This window comes from Mesoplodon densirostris, chromosome 2 (genome assembly GCF_025265405.1).
Source record: "Mesoplodon densirostris isolate mMesDen1 chromosome 2, mMesDen1 primary haplotype, whole genome shotgun sequence".
NCBI lineage: Eukaryota > Metazoa > Chordata > Mammalia > Artiodactyla > Ziphiidae > Mesoplodon > Mesoplodon densirostris.
The window spans coordinates 29,422,286-29,444,751 of record NC_082662.1 but is presented as its reverse complement, the minus strand read 5'-3'; the positions used below and the strand labels follow the sequence as shown (position 1 = coordinate 29,444,751).

The 22,466-nt window shown below is 37.7% G+C and overlaps 1 protein-coding gene across 8 annotated transcripts in view; it reads right to left on the bottom strand.

Annotated features, from left to right (window-relative positions):
- ZMYM4 (zinc finger MYM-type containing 4) overlaps positions 1-22,466 on the bottom strand; it is a 188,087-nt gene that overhangs the window by 84,935 nt on the left and 80,686 nt on the right. For 5 of the 8 annotated variants that reach the window (XM_060089460.1, XM_060089461.1, XM_060089464.1 and 2 more), the window contains exon 2: positions 17,767-17,812. The exons of 2 other annotated variants lie outside the window; for them this stretch is intronic. In XM_060089460.1, the coding sequence (XP_059945443.1) occupies positions 17,767-17,812 (46 nt within the window). Of the gene's footprint in view, positions 1-8,911; positions 8,997-17,766; positions 17,813-22,466 lie in introns of all 8 variants that reach the window. One more of the 8 variants, XM_060089463.1, reaches the window with a different exon arrangement.

Sequence of the window (22,466 nt, the reverse complement as noted above, 5' to 3'; positions counted from 1 at the left end):
TCCATCCCCTCATTTTTTTTTATTTTATTTATTTAATTTTTTTTTGCGGTACGCGGGCCTCTCACTGTTGTGGCCTCTCCCGTTGCAGAGCACAGGCTCTGGACGCGCAGGCTCAGCGGCCATGGCTCACGGGCCCAGCCGCTCTGCGGCATGTGGGATCTTCCCGGACCGGAACACAAACCCTCGTCCCCTGCATTGGCAGGCAGATTCTTAACCACTGCGCCACCAGGGAAGCCCCCATCCCCTCATTTTCAGTCTGTATGTGCCCCTAGGTCTGAAGTGGGCCCCTTGTAGACAGCATATATATGGGTCTTGGTTTTGTATCCATTCAGCCAGTCATTGTCTTTTGGTTGGAGCATCTAATCCATTTACATTTAAGGTAATTATCGATATGTATGTTTCTACTACCATTTTATTAATTGTTTTGGGTTTGTTATTCTGAGTCTTTTCCTTCTCTTGTGCTTCCTGCCTAGAAAAGTTCCTTTAGCATTTGTTGTAAAGCTGGTTTGGTGGTGCTGAATTCTCTTAGCTTTTGCTTGTCTGTAAAGGTTTTAATTTCTCCATTGAATCTGAACGAGATCCTTGCTGGGTAGAGAAATCTTGGTTCTAGGTTTTTCCCTATCATCACTTTAAATATGTCCTGCCACTCCCTTCTGGCTTGCAGAGTTTCTGCTGAAAGATTAGCTGTTAACCTTATGGGGATTCCCTTGTATGCTATTTGTTGTTTTTCCCTTGCTGCTTTTAATATTTTTTCTTTGTATTTAATTTTTGATAGTTTGATTAATGTCTGTCTTGGCATGTTTCTCCTTGGATTTATCCTGTATGGGACGACTCTGTGCGCTTCCTGGAGTTGATTGACTATTTCCTTTCCTATATTAGGGAAGTTTTCAACTATAATCTCTTCAAATATTTTCTCAGTCCCTTTATTTTTCTCTTCTTCTGGGACCCCTATAACGCGAATGTTGGTGTGTTTAATGTTGTCCCAGAGGTCTCTGAGATTGTCCTCAATTCTTTTCATTCTTTTTCCTTTATTCTGCTCGGCTGTAGTTATTTCCACTATTTTATCTTCCAGGTCACTTATCCGTTGTTCTGCCTCAGTTATTGTGCTATTGATTCCTTCTAGAGAATTTTTAATTTCATTTATTGTGTTGTTCATCATTGTTTGTTTGCTCTTTAGTTCTTCTAGGTCCTTGTTAAACGTTTCTTGTATTTTCTAAATTCTATTTCCAAGATTCTGGATCATCTTTACTATCATTACTCTGAATTCTTTTTCACGTAGACTGCCTATTTCCTCTTCATTTGTTTGGTCTGGTGGGTTTTTACCTTGCTCCTTCATCTGCTGTGTGTATCTCTGACTTCTTATTTTGCTTAACTTACTGTGTTTGGGGTCCCCTTTTCACAGGCTGCAGGTCTGTAGTTCCTATTGTTTTTGTGTTTGCCCCCAGTGGCTAAGGTTGGTTCAGTGGGTTGTGTAGGTTTCCTGGTGGAGGGGACGAGTGCCCGTGTTGTGGTGGATGGCTGAATCTTGTCTTTCTGGTGGGCAGGAGCACGTCCGGCGGTGTGTATTGGGGTGTCTGTGACCTTATTATGATTTCAGGCAGCCTCTCTGTTAATGGGTAGGGTTGTGTTCCTGTCTTGCTAGTTGTTTGGCATAGGGTGTCCAGCACTCTAGTTTGCTGGTCACTGAGTGGAGCTGGGTCTTAGCATTGAGATGGAGATCTCTGGGAGAGCTTTCGCCATTTGATATTACATGGAGCCAGGAGGTCTCTGGTAGACCAATGTCCTGAACTCATCTCTCCCACCTCAGACGCACAGGCCTGACACCTGGCCGGAGTACCAAGACCCTGTCAGCCACATGGCTGCTAGTGTTCGAGGGTCTCCTGCAGAGGCGGGGGGTGGCTGTGGCCCACTACGGGGACAAGGACACTGGCAGCAGAAGCTCTGGGAAGTACTCCTTGGCATGAGCCCTCCTGGAATCTGCCATTAGCCCCACCAAAGTCTCTAGGCCCTAAGTTTCTTAAATATGTGTAAAATCTATGGACTGAGAACTACAAAAGGTTATTTAGAAATTTAATAATTTAGAAATTATTTACAGATTTAAAGAACTAAATAAATTCAGAAATATGCCATGCTCGTGGATATATTTAAGATGTCAATTCTCCTCCAAATTAATCTACAGATTTAATGCAATTCCAATAGAACTCCTAATGGCTTATCTGTATATTGATACATTTACATGTTGATTCTATGTATAAATGCAAAGGACTTGAATAGACAAAGCAATTTTTTTTAAGAACAGAGTTGAATGCCTTATAGTAACTTGTTTTATAAGTCTGTAATTATTTCAAAGTTAAAGTTAAAATAAAAATGATTTCAGCTGTAAAAAGGAACGAAATGGGATCATTTGTAGACATGTGGATGGACCTGGAGACTGTCATACAGAGTGAAGTAAGTCAGAAAGAAAACGATATTGTATATTAACAAATATATGTGGAATCTAGAGCAATGGTACAGATGAACCTGTTTGCAAGGCAGAAATAGAGACACAGACAGAGAGAACAAACGTATGGACATGAAGGGGGGAAAGGAGGGTGGAATGAATTGAAAGACTGGCATTAGGGCCTCCCTGGTGGCGCAGTGGTTGAGAGTCCGCCTGCCGATGCAGGGGATGCGGGTTCGTGCCCCGGTCTGGGAGGATCCCATATGCCGCGGAGCGGCTGGGCCCGTGAGCCATGGCCGCTAGGCCTGCGCATCCGGAGCCTGTGCTCCGCAACGGGAGAGGCCACAACAGTGAGAGGCCCGCATACCGCAAAAAGAAAAAAAAAAAAAAAAGACTGGCATTAACATACAATACTAATATGTATAAAATAGATAAATAATAAGAACCTGCTGTATAGCACAGGGAACTCCACTTCACTATACAGTAGAAACTAATACGACATTGTAAAACAAATATACCTCAATTTTTTTAAATTTAAAAATAAATAAATAAATAAAAATGATTTCAAAATACAGTATATTTTTATCTGTAAATTATACTTCAGCAAATTTATTTTTTAAAATTTCATTTACAATAGCACAAGAAATTTTAAATGTACAGGGATAACAAAATATGCATAAGACCTGTACTTGAAAACTACAAAACACTGCTGAAAGGAAAGAAGAGCTAAATAAATTGAAAGACATATCATACACATGAATTGGAAAACACTAGTATTTAGATAGAAGTTCTCCCCAAACTCATCTATAGATCCAACCCAATCCCAATCACAAACCCAGGAAGATTTTTTTATAGAAAATGACAAGGTGCTTCTAAGAAATTCCATGAAAATGCAAAAGATCTGGAATAGCAAAAACAACTTTGAAAAAAATTACTTAGAATATCTGATTTAATATAAAAATAAAGTAATTAAGACAGTGAGGTACTGACTTAAGGAAAGGCATACAGATCCTTGGATCAGACTGAGTCCCAAAATAAATTCAAACATACAGATCAACTGATTTTCAACAAAAATACCAAGGTAAATCAATAAGAAAGAACAATCTTTTCAATAAATATTGCTGATACAACTAGATATCCATATGCAAAAATTATTTATTTTGACTCTTAAATAACACTATACACAAAAACTAACTTGAAATGGATAATAAACCTAGTCATAAAAGCTAAGGCTAGGGACTTCCCTGGTGGTCCAGTGGTAAAGAATCCGCTTTCCAATGCAGGGGATGCGGATTTGATCCTTGGTGAGGGAACTAAGATCCCACATGCCACAGGGCAACTAAGCCCATGTGCCGCAACTACTTAGCTCCCACACCTCAATGAGAGAGCCCGCGTACTGCTAACTACAGAGCCCATGCGCCCTGGAGGCTGAGCACCACAACTAGAGAGAGCAAACCCGCACACAACAACAAACAGCCCCCACTGCAACGAAAGATCTCGCATGCCTCAATGAAGACCCCGTGTGCTGCAACTAAGACCTGAAAAAAAAAGAAAGAAAAAGGAAAGAAAAAAGAAAAAAAGAAAGAAAATAAATGAATTTTAAAATAGCAAAGAAAAGAAACAAAATAAAAACTAAAAGATAAGGCTAAAACTATTAAGTTTCTAGGAATAAACACATGAACATATTCTTGATCTTGCAATAGGTCTTCTAGTCAGAATACAGCCCACAAAAATATAATAATTAAAAAACAGAACTTCATCAAAATTAAAACTTGTGCTTTTCAAAGGACACCACTGAGATAATGAAAAGGTCAGCCACAGAATACATGGATGGATGGATGGATGAATGAATGAGTGGGTGGATGGACAGATATGGAAAGAGCCATATAGATACAGATGGATGGAGATAGAGTTATCCACATCTATTTCTAATGATCTATAAAACAGAAGATTTGTATCCAGAATATGTAAAAAACCCTTACAACTTAATAATAGAAAAGAAAAACTGACAAATTTTTAAAAGGGGCAAAGATCTGAACAGACACTTTACAAAAGAACATTTTAAGAATGCCCAATATGGGCTTCCCTGGAGGCGCAGTTGTTAAGAATCTGCCTGCCAATGGAGGGGACGCGGGTTCAAGCCCTGGCCTGGGAAGATTCCACCTGCCGCGTAGCAACTAAGCCCGTGCACCACAACTACTGAGACTGAGCTCTACAGCCCACAAGCCACAACTACTGAAGCCTGCCTGCCTAGAGCCCATGTTCTGCAACAAGAGAAGTCATGACAATGTAAAGACCGCGCACCGCAACAAAGAGTAGCCCCTGCTCACCGCAACTAGAGAAAGCCCGCACACGGCAACGAAGACCCAACACAGCCAAAAATAAATAAATTTATCTATAAAAAAAAGAATGGCCAATACACACACTGAAAAGATATTCAAAATCATTAGTCAGCAGGGAAATGCAAATTAAAACTACAATGAGTTGCTACTATCGTTCCCATTTTTTAAAAAAACTGTAATTCAAAAGACAAAGACCACTTAAATGAAATGAACAAATTACTTGAAAAACACAATTTACCAAATCTCACACAAGATTAAATATAAAATATAAATAATCCTGTATCTATCTGAAAACTTGAATTCATAATTTACAAACTCACACCAAGAAATCTCCAAGCCAAGATGGTTTTATTGGTGAATCCTATAAAACATTTCATAAAGCTATAACTCCAATCGTACACAAAGTCTGTTAGAAAAATCCTTAATGAAATATTAGCAAATTGATCCCAGTAATTTTTAAATACTAATATTCTTCACCCATTCCTCAATGTAAAATGGGAATAATAATTTTTAAAAATGTAATAAAGCCTTAGCAAATGTGACAGAAACCTACAATAATTATCCCTAAATGATAAAATATGAGAACTACTTAACTGGACTCAAAAATTAGTCAAAAGTGACAACAACTACCTTGATTATCACTTACAATAAAATCCTATGAGGTCTGGCAAAAACATTAAATACATAATTTGAGTAGTCATTGGGATAAAGAAATAAAATATTTTTAGTTGTTACGGTTTTATGACTGGAAAACTAGACTCAAATTTTAAAAGACTATTAGATTTAATAAGGAAATTAAGTAAAATAATAGACTGTTCTTGTAATAAGAACGTAGAAAGGAAAAAAAAACTCCATTTGCAAAGTTCAAATGATACAAGAAAAGCACAATACATATTACTTGTAAGCAACTATAAAATTTAAGTAAATGGCATAAACCAAAATCTGTATAAGATATAGTCTGCTCCTGAATAGAAAAATATAGTAAACTACTGATTCTCCCTAAAAAGTAACATATAAAGGTATGCATTTTCAATTAGAATTCCAACGGACTATTTTTGGATCTTCAATACAATCACATTAAAATTCAGTGGATGAACAGCCTAAAGAAAAGCTTTAAAATAACAAATTAAAACTAAGACATTGGCTTGACATAGCAGATAAATGTCTATACCTCAATGCCAAAAAATATTTCTTATAATAATATATACTAATAAAATCAATGACAGTATAGAATTAAATATTAATATTTACTGTAAAAATTAACATGTAAATATATAAATATAGAATTTAACAGAAATACAGAAAAAGATTCCCTTATATATAGAACCTAAATATACCTCATAGCGCCAATTCAATTCACTGATAAAAATATTAACTACTAAGAGGAAAAGATAAATTTTTAACATGTCAGCACAATCAGCTACTCATCTGAAGAAAGTGGACCCCAATCTTATCCTAAATCCAAAAATAAATATCAAACTAAGACTTAAATGCTAAAATATAATATAAAATCTTCTAAGATAATCCTTTATAGATTATAAAATTTTATTGAAAAGCATTAAAGATTTAAATAAATGAAGAGACACACAAAGTTCATAGACAGAATGACTCACTATCATAAACATGCCAATTCTCTCTCAGTTCATCTATAGACTCAAAGACAATCCCATCAAAATTTTGCGCTTATTTGATTTTGTTTTGTTAGCGACTTGGCAAGATACTTCTAAAATGAACAGTAGCAAGAACAGGTGAAACATTCCTGAAGAAAAATTTTCAAGGATGTTGTCAACCATCAGGTTATCAAGACTTATTATAAAAACTAAATTAATTAAAGGAACATGGCACAGAAATAAACAAAACTTCCATTGGAGAAGGTGGAGAAAAAGCCCATAGGCATACACTAAAGGGTAGCTTTTCAGGTAACTATGTAAAGGAAATAGTATTTCATAAATGGTGGTGAGACAATTTGTTAGTATTATGGAAAGAAATAAAATTAGTTCCCTAAGTCAAACCATAAAACAGTTAATTCTATGATAAAGTAAAACCAATGAACATTTTAGGAAATAATATGAAAGATCTTTCTGACCTCCACCTAGAAAAGGTTTACCTAAATAAAATTTTTAAAAAAAAGAAAATCAGGGCCTCCCTGGTGGCGCAGTGGTTAAGAGTCCGCCTGCCGATGCAGGGGATACGGGTTCGTGCCCCGGTCTGGGAGGATCCCATATGCCGCGGAGCGGCTGGGCCCGTGAGCCATGGCCGCTGGGCCTGCGCACCCGGAGCCTGTGCTCCGCAACGGGAGAGGCCACAACAGTGAGAGGCCCGCATACCGCAAAAAGAAAAAAAAAAAAAAAAAAAAATCAAACCATAAAGGAAAAGACTGATACATTTATTATCATTCAAATAAATTAAAATTAATTTCTGCTTATGCAAAGACTTATAAAGATAAGTCATGAGTTAGGAAAATTTATTTTCAATATCTATAACTGACAAGTTTATTCTTCAGGATATTTAGAGAACTACAATACAGTTAAGACCAATAACCCAATAGCAAGTGGGCAACAGATTTTGCAAAAGAGGAATCAGAAATGGCCAAAAAAACATGAAAAAATGTTCAACTAAATTATTAATCAGGAAAATGTAAATTTTTAAAAATGAATTCCATGTTATACCTGCTATAATTACAAAGTTTAAAAGTCTGATAATCTCAAGTGTTGGCCAAATGCATAGTGACCAAAACTCTAAACAATGGTAGAATTATAAATGGATGAAACTACTGAAAAAAATGAGTTTTGCATTTCTAGTAAGTTGAGAATGTACACATCCAATGCCTGAGCAATCACCTTCCATATACACCCTAGAGCAGGGGTAGGTAAATTGTGTCTGCATGCTAAATCCAGAAGCCACCTATGTTGTATTTGTATAACCCATGAGCTAAGAACGGTTTTCACATCTTTAAGTGGTTAAAAAAAAAATCAAAAGAAAGATATTTCTTGACACATGAAAATTACACTAAATTCAAAATTCAGTGCCAATAGAGTTTAATTGGAAACAAACACTCTAATCCCTTCTTGTATTGTCTATGACTGCTTTCATGCTAAAAAGTCAGAGCTGAATGCTGTAACAGAGAAAGCATACCTATAAAGCCTAAAATATTTACTATATGGTCTTTTGGAGAAAAAGTTTGACAATTCCTGTCCTAAAGAAATATATTCTAAACTTGTTTTTGACAGACTCACCACAAGAAATAGATTTCACATTGAACTCCATACATGGTACTTTCTTGTATGAATCAGAAAACATGCAAGGATGTTCACAGAGGAAAGATTTGTAATGGAAAAACTAGCAACATCAATTAGTATTGGATTGGCCAAAAGGTTCATTTGTCTTTTTCTGTAGGATGGCTCTAGCAGCACTTAGCTGTCTTTAAACTTCATTCAAAACAATTTTGTGACAGCTGTATTGTGACAGCTGTCTTATCAGCAAGTACTTAAAAAAAAAACAGCAAAAATGGTGAACTTTTGTGTAGCCATTTTAATATTGAAGATGGAAGCAAGAAAGCAACATTTTCGGCATATTATGCTTTATTATTTCAAGAAAGGTAAAAACGCAAGAAAGCAACATTTTCGGCATATTATGCTTTATTATTTCAAGAAAGGTAAAAACGCAACTGAAATGCAAAAAAAAAATTTGTGCAGTATATGGAGAAGGTGCTGTGACTGACTGAACATGTCAAAAGTGGTTTGCAAAGTTTCGTGCTGAAGATTCGTTGCTGGACAATGCTCCACAGTCAAGTAGACCAGTTGAAGTTGACAGTGATCAAATCGAGACATTAAGTGAGAACAGTAAATGCTGTACCACATGGGAGATAGCCAACATACTCAAAATATACAAATCAAGCGTTGAAAATCATTTACACCAGCTTGGTTATGTTAATCGCTTTGATGTTTGGGTTCCACGTAAATCGAGCGAAAAAACCTTCTTGACTGTATTTCCACGTGCGATTCTCTACTTAAACGTAAGGAAAACATTCGTTTTTAAAACAAATTGTGACAGGCGATGAAAAATGGATACTGTACAATAATATGGAATGGAAGAGACTGTGGGGCAAGCGAAATGAACCACCACCAACCACACCAAATTCCGGTCTTCATCCAAAGAAGGTGATGTTGTGTATATGGTGGGACTGGAAGGGAGTCCTCTATTATGAGCTCCTTCTGGAAAAACAAACGATTAATTCCAACAAGTACTGTTCCCAACTAGACCAACTGAAAGCAGCATTCGACTATAAAAGCATCCAGAATTAGTCAACAGAAAATGCATAATCTTCCATCAGGATACTACAAGACTGCATCTTTCTTTGATGACCAGGCAAAAACTATTACAGCTTGGCCGGGAAGTTGTGATTCATCTGCCATATTCACCAGACATTGCACCTTCGAATTTCCATTTATTTCAGTCTTTTCAAAATTCTCTTAATGGAAAAAATTTCAATTCCCTGGAAGACTGTTAAAAGGCACTTGGAACAGTTCTTTGCTCAAAAAGATAAAAAGTCTTGCGAAGATGGAATTATGCAGTTGCCTGAAAAATGGTAGAAATGGAACAAAAGGGTGAATACATTGCTCAATGAAGTTCTTGGTGGAAATGAAAAATGTGCCTTTTATTTTTACTTAAAAACCAAAGGAACAGGCTTCCCTGGTGGCGCAGTGGTTGAGAGTCCGCCTGCTGATGCAGGGGACGCGGGTTCGTGCCCCGGTCCAGGAAGATCCCACATGCCACGGAGTGGCTGGGCCCGTGAGCCATGGCTGCTGAGCCTGCGTGTCCAGAGCCTGTGCTCCGCAACGGGAGAGGCCACAACAGTGAGAGGCCCGCGTACCACAAAAAAAAAAGAAAAAAAAAAACCCAAAGGTATTTTTTGGCCAACCCAATATATATACACTAAAATGGATTTTGAAATTTTGATATATTTTAAACATAAGACCTAAAAGTATAAAACTCCTAAAAGAAAACAGGGGAAAACCTTCATGACACTGGATTAGGCAATTATTTCTTGGATATGACACCAAAAACACAGGCAACAAAAGCAAAAATAAACAAATGGGACTACTACATCAAATTTTTAAAACTTCTGGATGTCAAAAGAAACCACCAACAGTGTGAAAAGGTAACACATGGAATGGAAGCAAGTACTTGCAAATCATACATCTGACGGGGGTAATACCCAGAATATATAAAGAACTCTTACAAATCAACAATAAGAAAAAAAACAAATAACCCAATTCAAAACTGGCAAAAGGACTTGGAAAAAGACATTTCTCCAAGAAGACAAATGGCCAACAAGCATATCGAAAGACGCTCAACATTACTAATCATTAGAGAAATGCTAATCAAAACTACAATGAGGTATCACCTCACACCCATTAGGATGGTTACGATCAAAAACACAGAAAGTGACAAGTGTTGACAAGGATGTGGAGAAACTGGAATCCCTGTGTTAGTGCAAATGTAAAACAGTGCCACCGCTCCCGAAAACAGTATGGCAAGTCCTCAAAACAAAATGAAAACAGAATTACCATATGAACAAGCAATCCCATTTCTGGGTATATATCCAAGACAAATGAAAGCAGAATCATGAAGGGATATTTGCTCGCCGTGTTCAGTGCAGCATCATTCACAAAAACCAAGAGGCAGAAGCAATCCAAATGCCCATCAACAGGTGAATGGATGAACAAAATGTGGTACTACCCATACAGCAGAATATTATTCAGCCTTAGAAAGGAAGGACATCCCAATACATGTTACAACATGTATAAATCTTAAGAGGGGAGGGAAATTTTTGTTCAATGGATATAGAAATTTCAGTATTGCAAGATAAAATACTTCTACAGATTTGTTGCATAAAAACGTGAATGTACTTAATATTATGGAACTATACACTTAAAAATGTTTAAGATGGTAAATTTTTACATTATGTGTTGTTGTTGTTTTTTTTTTTTTTCTTTTTGCGGTATGTGGGCCTCTCACTGTTGTGGCCTCTCCCATTGCGGAGCACAGGCTCCGGATGCGCAGGCCCAGCGGCCATGGCTCACGGGCCCAGCCGCTCCGCGGCATATGGGATCCTCCCAGACCGGGGCACGAACCCGTATCCCCTGCATCGGCAGGCGGACTCTCAACCACTTGCGCCACCAGGGAGGCCCCATTATGTGTTTTTTTTACCACAATTTAAAATGAAGAAATGAAAATTATGGGCTTCCCTGGTGGTGCAGTGGTTGAGAATCTGCCTGCTAATGCAGGGGACACGGGTTCGAACCCTGGTCTGGGAGGATCCCACATGCTGCGGAGCAACTAGGCCCATGAGTCACAACTACTGAGCCTGAGCATCTGGAGCCTGTGCTCCGCAACAAGAGGCCGCGATAGTGAGAGGCCTGCACACCGCGATGAAGAGTGGCCCCCGCTTGCCACAACTAGAGAAAGCCCTCGCACAGAAACGAAGACCCAACAGAGCAAAAATTAATTAATTAATTAATAAACTCCTACCCCCAACGTCTTCTTTAAAAATATATATATATATAATGTTTATATAATGAACTACTATACATCAGTGATGAATGAATGAGAGCTAAATGATCAGTACAGACAAATCTCAAGAATATACAATAAGGGACCTCCCTGGTGGCGCAGTGGTTAAGAATCCGCCTGCCAGGCATCCCTGTTGGTGCAGTGGTTAAGAATCCGCCTGCCAATGCAGGGGACGTGGGTTCGAGCCCTGGTCTGGGAAGATCCCACATGGCTCAGAGCAGCTAAACCCGTGCGCCACAACTACTGAGCCCATGTGCCACAACTACTGAAGCCTAGATGCCTAGAGCCCATGCTCTGCAACAAGAGAAGCCACTGCAATGAGAAGCCCGCGCACCATAACGAAGAGCAGCAGCCCCCACTCGCCACAACTAGAGAAAAACCACACACAGCAATGAAGACCCAATGCAGCCAAAAATAAATTAATTTTAAGAAAAAGTATATACAATGATAAAACAAAGTGGTAACATATACAGTATGATTTAAAAATAATACAGGGCCTCCCTGGTGGCGCAGTGGTTGAGAGTCCGCCTGCCGATGCAGGGGATACGGGTTCATGCCCCGGTCTGGGAGGATCCCATATGCCGCGGAGCGGCTGGGCCCGTGAGCCATGGCCGTTGAGCCTGCGCGTCCGGAGCCTGTGCTCTGCAACGGGAGAGGCCACAACAGTGAGAGGCCTGCGTACCGCAAAAAAAATAAAAATAAAAAATAAAAAATAAAAATAATACAGAGTTCATAAATAAGCAAAACTAAACAATATATTGATCAACAATGAAAATGTGGTTAAAAACTATAAAGAAAAGCAAGGAAAAATGGCAATAAATACATAATTACTGTAAATGTCACTGGACTAAAAGCTCCAGTAAAAAGCACAGAGTGACTGACTGGATAATAAAACAAGAACGTAAAATATGCTGCCTACAAGAGACCCTCTTTAGGGCAAAAGACATGAATGGGGGCCTCCCTGGTGGCGCAGTGGTTGAGAGTCCGCCTGCCGATGCAGGGGATACGGGTTCGTGCCCCGGTCTGGGAGGATCCCATATGCCGCGGAGCGGCTGGGCCCGTAAGCCATGGCCGCTGGGCCTGCGCATCCGGAGCCTGTGCTCCGCAACGGGAGAGGCCACAACAGTGAGAGGCCCGCATACCACAAAAAGAAAAAAAAAAAAAAAAGACATGAATGGATTGAAAGTGAGGGGATGGAAAAAGATATTTCATGCAAATGGAAATGACGAGAAAGTGGGGACAGCAACACTCATATCAGATAAATAGACTTTAACACAAAGGGTATAAAAAAAGGCAAAGAAGGACACTATATAATGATAAAAGGATCAATACAAGAAGAGGATATTACACTCATTAAGATAAATGCACCTAATATAGGAGCACCCAAACACAAAATACTAACAGACAGAAGAGGAGAAACTGACGGGAACACAATAATAGCAGATTTTAGAACCCCACTGACATCAACGGACAGATTTTCCAGACAGAAAACTAATAAGGCAACACAGATTCTAAATGACACAATAGAACAGTTAGACTGAATTGATATCTATAGGACACTATAGCCAAAACAACCAGAACACACATTCTTTTTGAGAGTGCGTGAAACACTCTCTAGGATAGACCACAGTCTGTGGCCCAAAACAAGCCTCAACAAATTTAAAAGGACAGAAATTATTTCAAGCATCTTCTCTGACCACAAAGGCATGAAACTAGAAATCAACCACAGAGAGAAAAACAAGAAAAAAAACGATTACATGGAGACTAAACAACATGCTACTAAAAAACTAATGGGTCAACAATGAAATCAAAGAGGAAATTAAAAAATACCTCCAGATAAATGACAATGAAAACAAAACCATATAAAATCTATGGGATGCAACAAAAGCAGATCTAAGAGGGAAGTTCACAGAGATACAGGCCTTCCTCAAAAAAGAAGAAAAATCTCAAATAAGCAACCTAACCTACCACCTAAAATAATTAGAAAAAGAAGAACAAACAAAACTTAATATCAGAAGAAGGAAGGAAATAATAAAAATCAGAGAGGAAATAAATAGAGATTTTTTTTAAAATCAATAAAACCAAGAGCTGATTTTCTGAAAGGATAAACAAAATTGACAAATCACTGGCCAGGATCACTAGGAAGAAAAGAGAGAAAATCCAAATAAACAAAATAAGAAATGAAAGAGGAGAAATAAAAACCAATACAGCAGAAACTCAAAAAATCCTAAGGAATTAGTAAGAACAGTTATATGCCAATAAAATATACAACCTAGAAGAAATAGACAAGTTCCTAGAAACATACAGCCTGCCAAAACTGAATCAAGAAGAAACAGATAATTTGAACAGACCAATCACTAGAAGTGAAACAGAAGTTGTAATAAAAAACAAACAAACAAACGAAACCTTCCCTGCAAACAAAATCCAGGACTGTAAGGCTTCACTGGGTAATTCTACCAAACATACATAGAAGAACTCATACCTATACTTCTACAACTCTTCCAAAGGATTGAAGAGGAGGGTCATGATTGAAGAGAAGGGTCAATGACTCCCGCAGTCATTCTATGAAGCCACCTACACCCTAACACCAAAACCAGACAAAGAAAATACAAGAAGAGAAAATTACAGGCCAATATCTTTGATGAAAACAGGTGCAAAAATCCTCAACAAAATATTAGCAAACAGAATCCAACAACACATAAGAAGGATTATACAACATGATCAACTTGGATTTATTCCAGGGTCACCGGGATAGTTCAACATATTCAAAGCAATCAATGTGATACATCACATCAACAAAAGACAAAAACCAACAGATGCAGAAAAAGCATTTGATAAAATTCAACATCCATTCATGATAAAAACTCTCACCAAAATGGGTATAGAGGGAACATATCTCAACATAATAAAAGCCATTTGTGACAAACCCACAGTCAATACAGCACTCAGTGGTGAAAACCTGAAAGCCTTCCTGCTAAATTCTGGAACAACACAAGGATGCCCAATCTCACCACTTCTATTCAAACATAATATTGGAAGTCCTAGCCACAGAAATCAGACAAGAAAAAGAAAACATATCCAAATTGGAAGGCAAGAGGTAAAATTGTCATTGTACACAGATGACACAATACTCTATATAGAAAACCCTAAAGACTCCACACAAAAACTATTAGAACTAATAAATGCATTCAGCAAGGTAAAAGGACACAAGCTTAATGTAAAGATATCTGTTGCATTTCTTTACGCTAACAATGAAATCTCAAAAAGAAAGTTTAAAAAAAAATCCCATTTAAAATCGCATCAGGTGACATGATACTATACATAGAGAATCTTAAAAATGCTACCAAAAAACTACTAGAGCTAATCGATGAATTTCGTAAAGTAGCAGGATACAAAATTAATGCACAGAAATCTCTTTTACCAATTATTCCTTTATTTCTACCAAATAACAATTATAATTCAAAACCTGTGATTCCAGTGAACTAGGGGGCAATTCAGAAATTAACACAACTTTGTAAATCAACTATACTTCAATAAAAAAATGTTTTTTAATCTAATTTTTTAATATTTATTTATTTATTTGGCTGCACCAGGTCTTAGTTGCGGCATGCGAAATCTTTGTGGCCACGTGCAGTATCTTTTTTAGTTGCGGCATGTGGGATCTTGAGCTGCGCATGTGAACTCTTAGTTTCGGCATGCGGGATCTAGTTCCCTGACCAGGGATGGAACCCGGACCCCTGCATTGGGAGCGCGGAGTCTAATCACTGGACCAGCAGGGAAGTCCCTCCCTATTCTATCTGAACTTCTTTCAAACTTCACATAAACTGGCAATGGTTAAGGGAACATGAATTAGGGTAATGCACTGTATATCAGTCACTTCCACTATCACCATGTTATCTTGAATAATCCACAGCACAAATCCTCCAAATGATGAACTAGAAGTTGGACAACCCTACTCTCTCTTTTGATTTGCATAAAATATTGAAGGCTTTTTTCTTTTAAATCCCTTTCATTGAAAACACTACATATTTGGAAAGTCAATTCAGCTTTTTCATGTTTAAACCAAATTTCCCAAAGTCCTCACTGATGGAGTTACATTCTATCAGTTTATGTGTCCCAACAATTAGCAGACACTATAGTCTGCTGAAAGTGTCAGAAGGATTGTGCCACAGAAGGGCTGAACTTGATCTATAAAACCAAATATGTGAAGCCACACGTCCTGGTGGTCTTGGGCAATGAACATATGGTAAGTCTGGTATTACACAAAACATTTTGATGCACTTGCCTGAGAAACAGTGAATCTTCTTTTTTCTGGACATCGACATCAAGACAAAATGGTAGGCCTCAAATGACCATCTTTGGAATCAAGCACTTCCTGAATATCATCTATGTAGCAGTCTGCCCTTATCTCTCCTGAATAGGTAGGTGTCTGTGTTCCTGAGTTCCCTTCACGGAGGGAAACCAGTCTCCTCTTCCAAGCTAGTCACTTCTCTGCCTTCAACAGTCCCTTAATTATAAACTACCAAAAAGGGGGCGATAAAGGTAATCTTTACCATACCATTTGCACTTAACATTTGGCATAAAATCCCCTGCTTGTAAACCTCCAGCCTAAAAATGTTTGCAGGGATGAAGCAAAAAAAGCACCAGGCACCAGAAACATAAACCCCAAATGTTGTGTGTACAGACCCATTGTATAGCAGCTTGGTTACTGCCTTAAGATTTCTGCTACCACTTTAAGATTGTTGTTACTGCAACATCTTTAACAAAGCATGAGATTAAAACCATCATTAGAAAGCTATTTGATTAATTTCTATTACTAGTATACAGACTTGAGCAAAGGCATATCCAGAAGCAGGAAATCAAAAATTATTTGCTAAAAGTGAGACATAATGGCTGAGGGATACCTTCTAACAGCCCCATGTTTTACTTTTTGATCCCTGTTCCCCCTGACCACAGATGACTGGTTCAAAGATAAACATCGGATGCAAGCTGGCCCAATCATAATCTTCTTCCTAGGAACTTAAAATCTAAAATGGATAAAAAGGAAGACTAAAAGTCATTGGAGCATAACTGCTTTCCGGCAGTACTAGAGAGCAGGCCCACAATCACATTTCACTGAGTTCCCTGGGGAAAACCTGTTCTTTACCTCCTCCCTAAACTCTGTGAAATACCCCAATATACTTCTAAAGTTTTTTTCTGGATAAGCGAGCAAGAGTCTATTTTTCTTGCTTACATGCAACAGAAAGGATATTCAATAACTAAGCCCAGTGAGGATCAGGAGAGCTAGTTACTTCTCAACATGTAGTCTGAAAACTGTTATCACTCAAAAAATATAAACAAACTAATTCCAAAGAGAAAGAAGGTACTCACAGATCCTTCTGGTGAAAGTAAACAAAAAACAAAAGAAATGAACATTCTCCTTGACTCAGGAATTCTAGATGATAAAATTTATCCTTCATAAATAACTGCATGAACATCCTTTGATGATTCATCAATTCTACTGTTAGATTCACTAAACTTATTGTGGTAATCATTTCACGATGTATGTAAGTCAAAACATTATGTCAATTATATGTCAATAAAACAGAAGAAAAAGTCTATCCTTAGAATTTATCCTACAAAAATGCTTCGGCAAGTAGACAAAGATGTGTATAGAAATGCATACTTAATATTGTCTGTAATAGTAAAAAGTTGAAAATAATATACACACATGTAAAAGAGCAATCTGATTAACTTATAGTACAGCCATACAATAAAATACTGAGTACCCACTAGAAAGGATGCAATAGGTCCATATCCACTGACATAGAATATATCTAGGCCATTGTATGAAAAAAGCAAGAACAACATTCATAGGATACATAAATCCCCACCCATCACATAGAGATATACATTTACATTCATAGAAAAAAGTCTGGAAAGATATATATTACATGTTTAAAACTGATTCTCCTTGGAGAATGGTAAAGGCTTTTATTTTCTGCTTTATTCATTTTTGTATTATAAAATAGAATGTATTACTTTTATAATCTAAGAAACAAAGTTTCTTTTAAGGAAACCATATAACAATGGAAAAAATATGAAGAGAAAATTAAGAGACCCTGTAAACAAAGTAGAAACCTTTACTGAGTGATAAGTTCAATATGATCCACACATACACAAAGCATGGCTATATTTCAACATTAATAACTATGAGAATAAAATATTTAAAGAAAAGAGTAAGATTCTTACAATTCAGATTAACTTTATTAAAATACTAACAGGGTGTGATAAGATCTAAACTTAAATCAAATTGGACCATCACATTAATTAGCCCTAACTAATCACTGTTATAGATTAATGTTTTCTCTAGACACATTTATTATCTATCTAAAGACATGATTGGTTTCTTTCTAGAACGGTACTTACAGTTCTCTACAATTTCATCAAAAACTGCACCAGTTTTCTGCTCAAACTGAAAAAGCAAAAAAAAGAAAAAGTAACATTATTATCATATCCTTCATTCATACCCTTTAGTGTCCCTCCTTGCTCTCCTTAGAGCTGTAATCTTCAACCCAAAGTATATGAATTCACAACAACATAAACAAAAACACCACCAAACAGAGTAAAGTAAAATTCAGAATGAATAAAAGGGTTCTCAGGCCAAAGCCTGCAACCCAAAAATGAAGACATAAATACATGCCCTCACTATAAAAAAGCTACTTATTTTATTTTTTTAAGTTTTTTTAAAAAACTGAAGTATAGTTGTTTTACAATGTTTCAGGTGTACAAAAAAGTGATTCAAAAAAGCTACTTATGGGCCTCCCTGGTGGCGCAGTGGTTAAGAGTCCGCCTGCCGATGCAGGGGATACGGGTTCGTGCCCCGGTCTGGGAGGATCCCATATGCCGCGGAGCGGCTGGGCCCGTGAGCCATGGCCGCTGGGCCTGCGCATCCGGAGCCTGTGCTCCACAACGGGAGAGGCCACAACAGTGAGAGGCCCGCATACCGCAAAAAGAAAAAAAAAAAAAAAAAAAAAAAAAAGCTACTTATTTTTCAAAAATCACTTTTCTATCACAAAATACAGAGGATCATATACTTTTGTAATAATAATAATAAAAAACACAGCCAACACTTACTGAGAACTAACAACACTTATTATTAAGAACTATGTATAAAACTTCTAATCAAAACTGAACAGAACGGGGCTTCGCTGGTGGCACATTGGTTAAGAATCTGCCTGCCAATGCAGGGGACACGGGTTCGAGCCCTGGTCCGGGAAGATGCAACATGCTGCGGAGCAACTAAGCCTGTGTGCCACAACTACTGAGCCTGTGCACTAGAGCCTGCAAGCCACAACTACTGAGCCCATGCGCCACAACTACTGAGCCTACACTCTAGAGCCTGTGCTCTGCAACAAGAGAAGCCATTGCAATGAGAAGCTCACACACCCAATGAAGAGTAGCCGCCACTTGAGGCAACTAAAGAAAGCCCACGTGCAGCAATGAAGACCCAACGCAACCAAAATTAATTAATTAAAAAAAAAACTGAACAGAACAACCAGCATCAATAGGTTTTGCTCTTAGGCTAAAGCCAGAAATCTGCTGCTCTTTAATATTTATTTATTTATTTTTTGGCTACGTCGGGTCTTAGTTGCAGCACGCAGGATCTTTCGTTGTGGCACTCGGGCTCTTCATTGCGGTGAGCGGGCTTAGTTGCCCTGTGGAATGTGGGATCTTAGTTTCCTGACCAGGGATCAAAGCAGTGTCCCCTGCATTGCAAGATAGATCCTTAACCACTGGACCACCAGGGAAGTCCCTCTGCTTCTCTTTAAATGAAAGTAAGCCATATTACAGGAATGGTTCCTTTTTGAGTATGTTAGGGCCCAAGACAGAAGCAGAGCCAACTCTGACGTAATTTCAGGCCATTAAAACAGACATAGGGGGTAAAAAAGTAAAACAGCGGCAACTCCACCCAGAAGCTAATAAAGACACTACTAGCATGTTTCACTCCTAGTCTTTACAGGTCTCCTCACTTTGGCAAGTTTGAGCATTCCAACCTCCTGCTTCTCTACCTACTACTCATCAATGAGGCAAAAACAGAAGCAAGTCAGCTTTGTGATAAACCTCGCCTACTAAGCTACAGAGTGAATCTCCCCAGTCAAGGGAAAAACTTCAGGGATAAAGAACTACCTAGCTACCTATGTAACGATAGATGAAACACAACACAACAGCTAGCTAACACTCATAAGTGTGAACAGACAGACAACGAGGATCCCAGGTTTCTGAAAGAAATTAACTATGGGAAAGAGAAGGCCCAAGGTGAATAAACAGAATAACCACTCCAGAAGGAAACAATTTACAGAAAACAAACTTCTAAAAAATATTTTAAGTGATATCTGAGATATCTGAGAGGCTACTGATACAAAAAACTAAACATGAGAAAATATTTAAATGGGCCATGAAAAGGAAACATGAGAAAATATTTGGAAACAAGAAAATGGCAGCAAAAATAAAAATCTTACCGGACAAGCTAACGACAGAGTTATCAATCAGTTTCCAAAAAAAAAGTCAAAGAGTTGGAAGATATTTTATATGAAAACATGGAAGATTAAACGATTAGGTGTAACAGAAATCTCAAAGGCAAATCCAAAGAAGAGAACAACAGACAGGTGAAATAACAGAAGAACATTTCCCTGAACTAAATAAATGAATATTTGAGATTGAATGGGTCCACCAAATAACAAAGAGAAAGCGAAAAAAAAAGATACATCCTGGTGAAATTTCAGAGTTTCCAAAAGCAAACAAAAAGAGAAAATAAAAAATTATAGTGCAGGTGATTCATTAAACACATTTAACATAACTGAATTGAATGATATGAACACTGAAAAGGAAAGCAAAGAAAAGAAATAGTAAAGGTCATTCTACCTACCATTCCACTCAATGAGCTATGCTCTAGAATAAAAGGGAAATGGGAGATGTGACTCTGCAAGCCAAAGAATGAAAGCATTTGTCTGCACTGAAAGGGATCTGAGGGTGGTAGGATGAATTGGAAGATTGGGATCGACATATATACACTATTGATACTACATATAAAATAGATAACTAATGAGAACCTACTGTACAGCTCAGGGAATTCTACTCAGTCTTCTGTGGTGACCTAAACGGGAAGGAAATCCAAAAAAGAGGGGATATATGTATATGTATAGCTGATTCATTTTGCTGTACAGTAGAAACTAACACAACATTGTAAAGCAACTATACTCCAATAAAAATTTTAAAAATAGGGCTTCCCTGGTGGCGCAGTGGTTGAGAGTCCGCCTGCCGATGCAGGGGACACGGGTTCGTGCCCCGATCCCGGAGGATCCCACGTGCCGCGGAGCGGCTGGGCCCGCGAGCCATGGCCGCGGAGCCTGTGTGTCCGGAGCCTGTGCTCCGCAACGGGAGAGGCCACAGCAGTGAGAGGCCCGCGTACAGCAAAAAAAAAATAAAAATAAATAAATAAATTAATTAAAATATGTAAGAAAAAAAAAAGAAAGAAGGGGATCCGAGTATTTGAAGATAATGCACTTTTTGTACAATACTGCCTTTCCTTTTTCTGGTGATGAAAATGTTCTAACGTTGATGTGGCTGCACAACTGTGAAAATACAGCTACTGAATTATGCGCTTTAAATGGGTGAACTGCATGACATATGAATTACATCTCTATTAAGCTGTTTTAAAAACACATTGAGAAAAATACTGCTATGAAGTTTAGGTACTAAAAACCAAAAGGCACTACTGAAACAAGATTAACAGGGAGATGTTATGTGGGCATATACCCGTATTTTTTAAAGAGTAATTTTTAAAATATACATTCAAATGTGTTAAATAAATAATATGTTTAATACAATGAAGTCCCTCAAGTACAATTTCCTGTGTGATGAGGTTACCTCATTTTAGTGCTAACCTCTTTATGTATTTGAACTTCTTGATAAGGCAGAGCATCAATTAAGGGAGAGTCTATCTTTGACTCATTTTGATTTTGTTGTTGTTATTTTCTTCTTTAAAAATCTTTTTTATTTTACATTGGAGTATAGTTGATTTACAATGTTGTGTTAGTTTCAGGTATACAGCAAAGTGACTCAGTTATACATATACACGTATCTATTCTTTTTCAAATTCTTTTCCCATATAGGTTACTACAGAGTATTGAGTAGAGTTCCCTGTGCTATACAATAGGTCCTTGTTGATTATGTTATATATAGTAGTATGTATGTTAATCCCAACCTCCTAATTTATCCCTCCCACCCACCTTTCCCCTTTGGTAACCTTAAATTTGTTTTTGAAGTCTGTGAGTCTCTTTCTGTTTTGAAAATAAGTTCATTTGTTTCATTTTTTGTTTCCACATATAAGTGATATCATATGATATTTATCTTTGACTTACTTCACTTAGTAAGATAATCTCTAGGTCCATCCATGTTGCTGCAAATGGTATTATTTCATTCTTTTTTAAAATGGCTGAGTTATATTCCATTGTATATATGTACATCTTCTTTATCCATTCATCTGTTGATGGTGATTTAGGTTGCTTCCATGTCTTGGCTATTGTAGATAGTACTGCAGTGAACATTGGGGTGCATGTATCTTTTCAAATTATGTTTTTTTTCCAGATAAATGCCCAGTAGTGGGACTGCTGAATCATATGATAGCTCTATTTTTAGGTTTTTAAGGAACCTCCATACTGTTCTCCATAGTGGCTGTACCATTTACATTCCCACCAACAGTGTAGCAGGGTTCCCTTTTCTCCACACGCTCTCCAGAATTTATTATTTGTAGACTTTTTGAGGATGGCCATTCTGACTGGTGTGAGGTGATACCGCACTGTAGCTTTGATTTACATTTCTCTAATAATTAGTGACGTTGAGCATCTTTTCATGTGCCTGTTGGCCATGTATATGTCTTCTTTGGAGAAATGTCTATTGAGATCTTCTGCCCATTTTTTGACTGGGTTGTGTGGTTTTTTTTGAGTTTTTATTTGTTCTAATTCAAACCTGCTGGTGACTACTCACTTAACATTGCACAAGCAGGTAACACTAACATCACTCTCAATTATGGACTCCATCAGGACTCCAGAACACCTGCTTGGCCT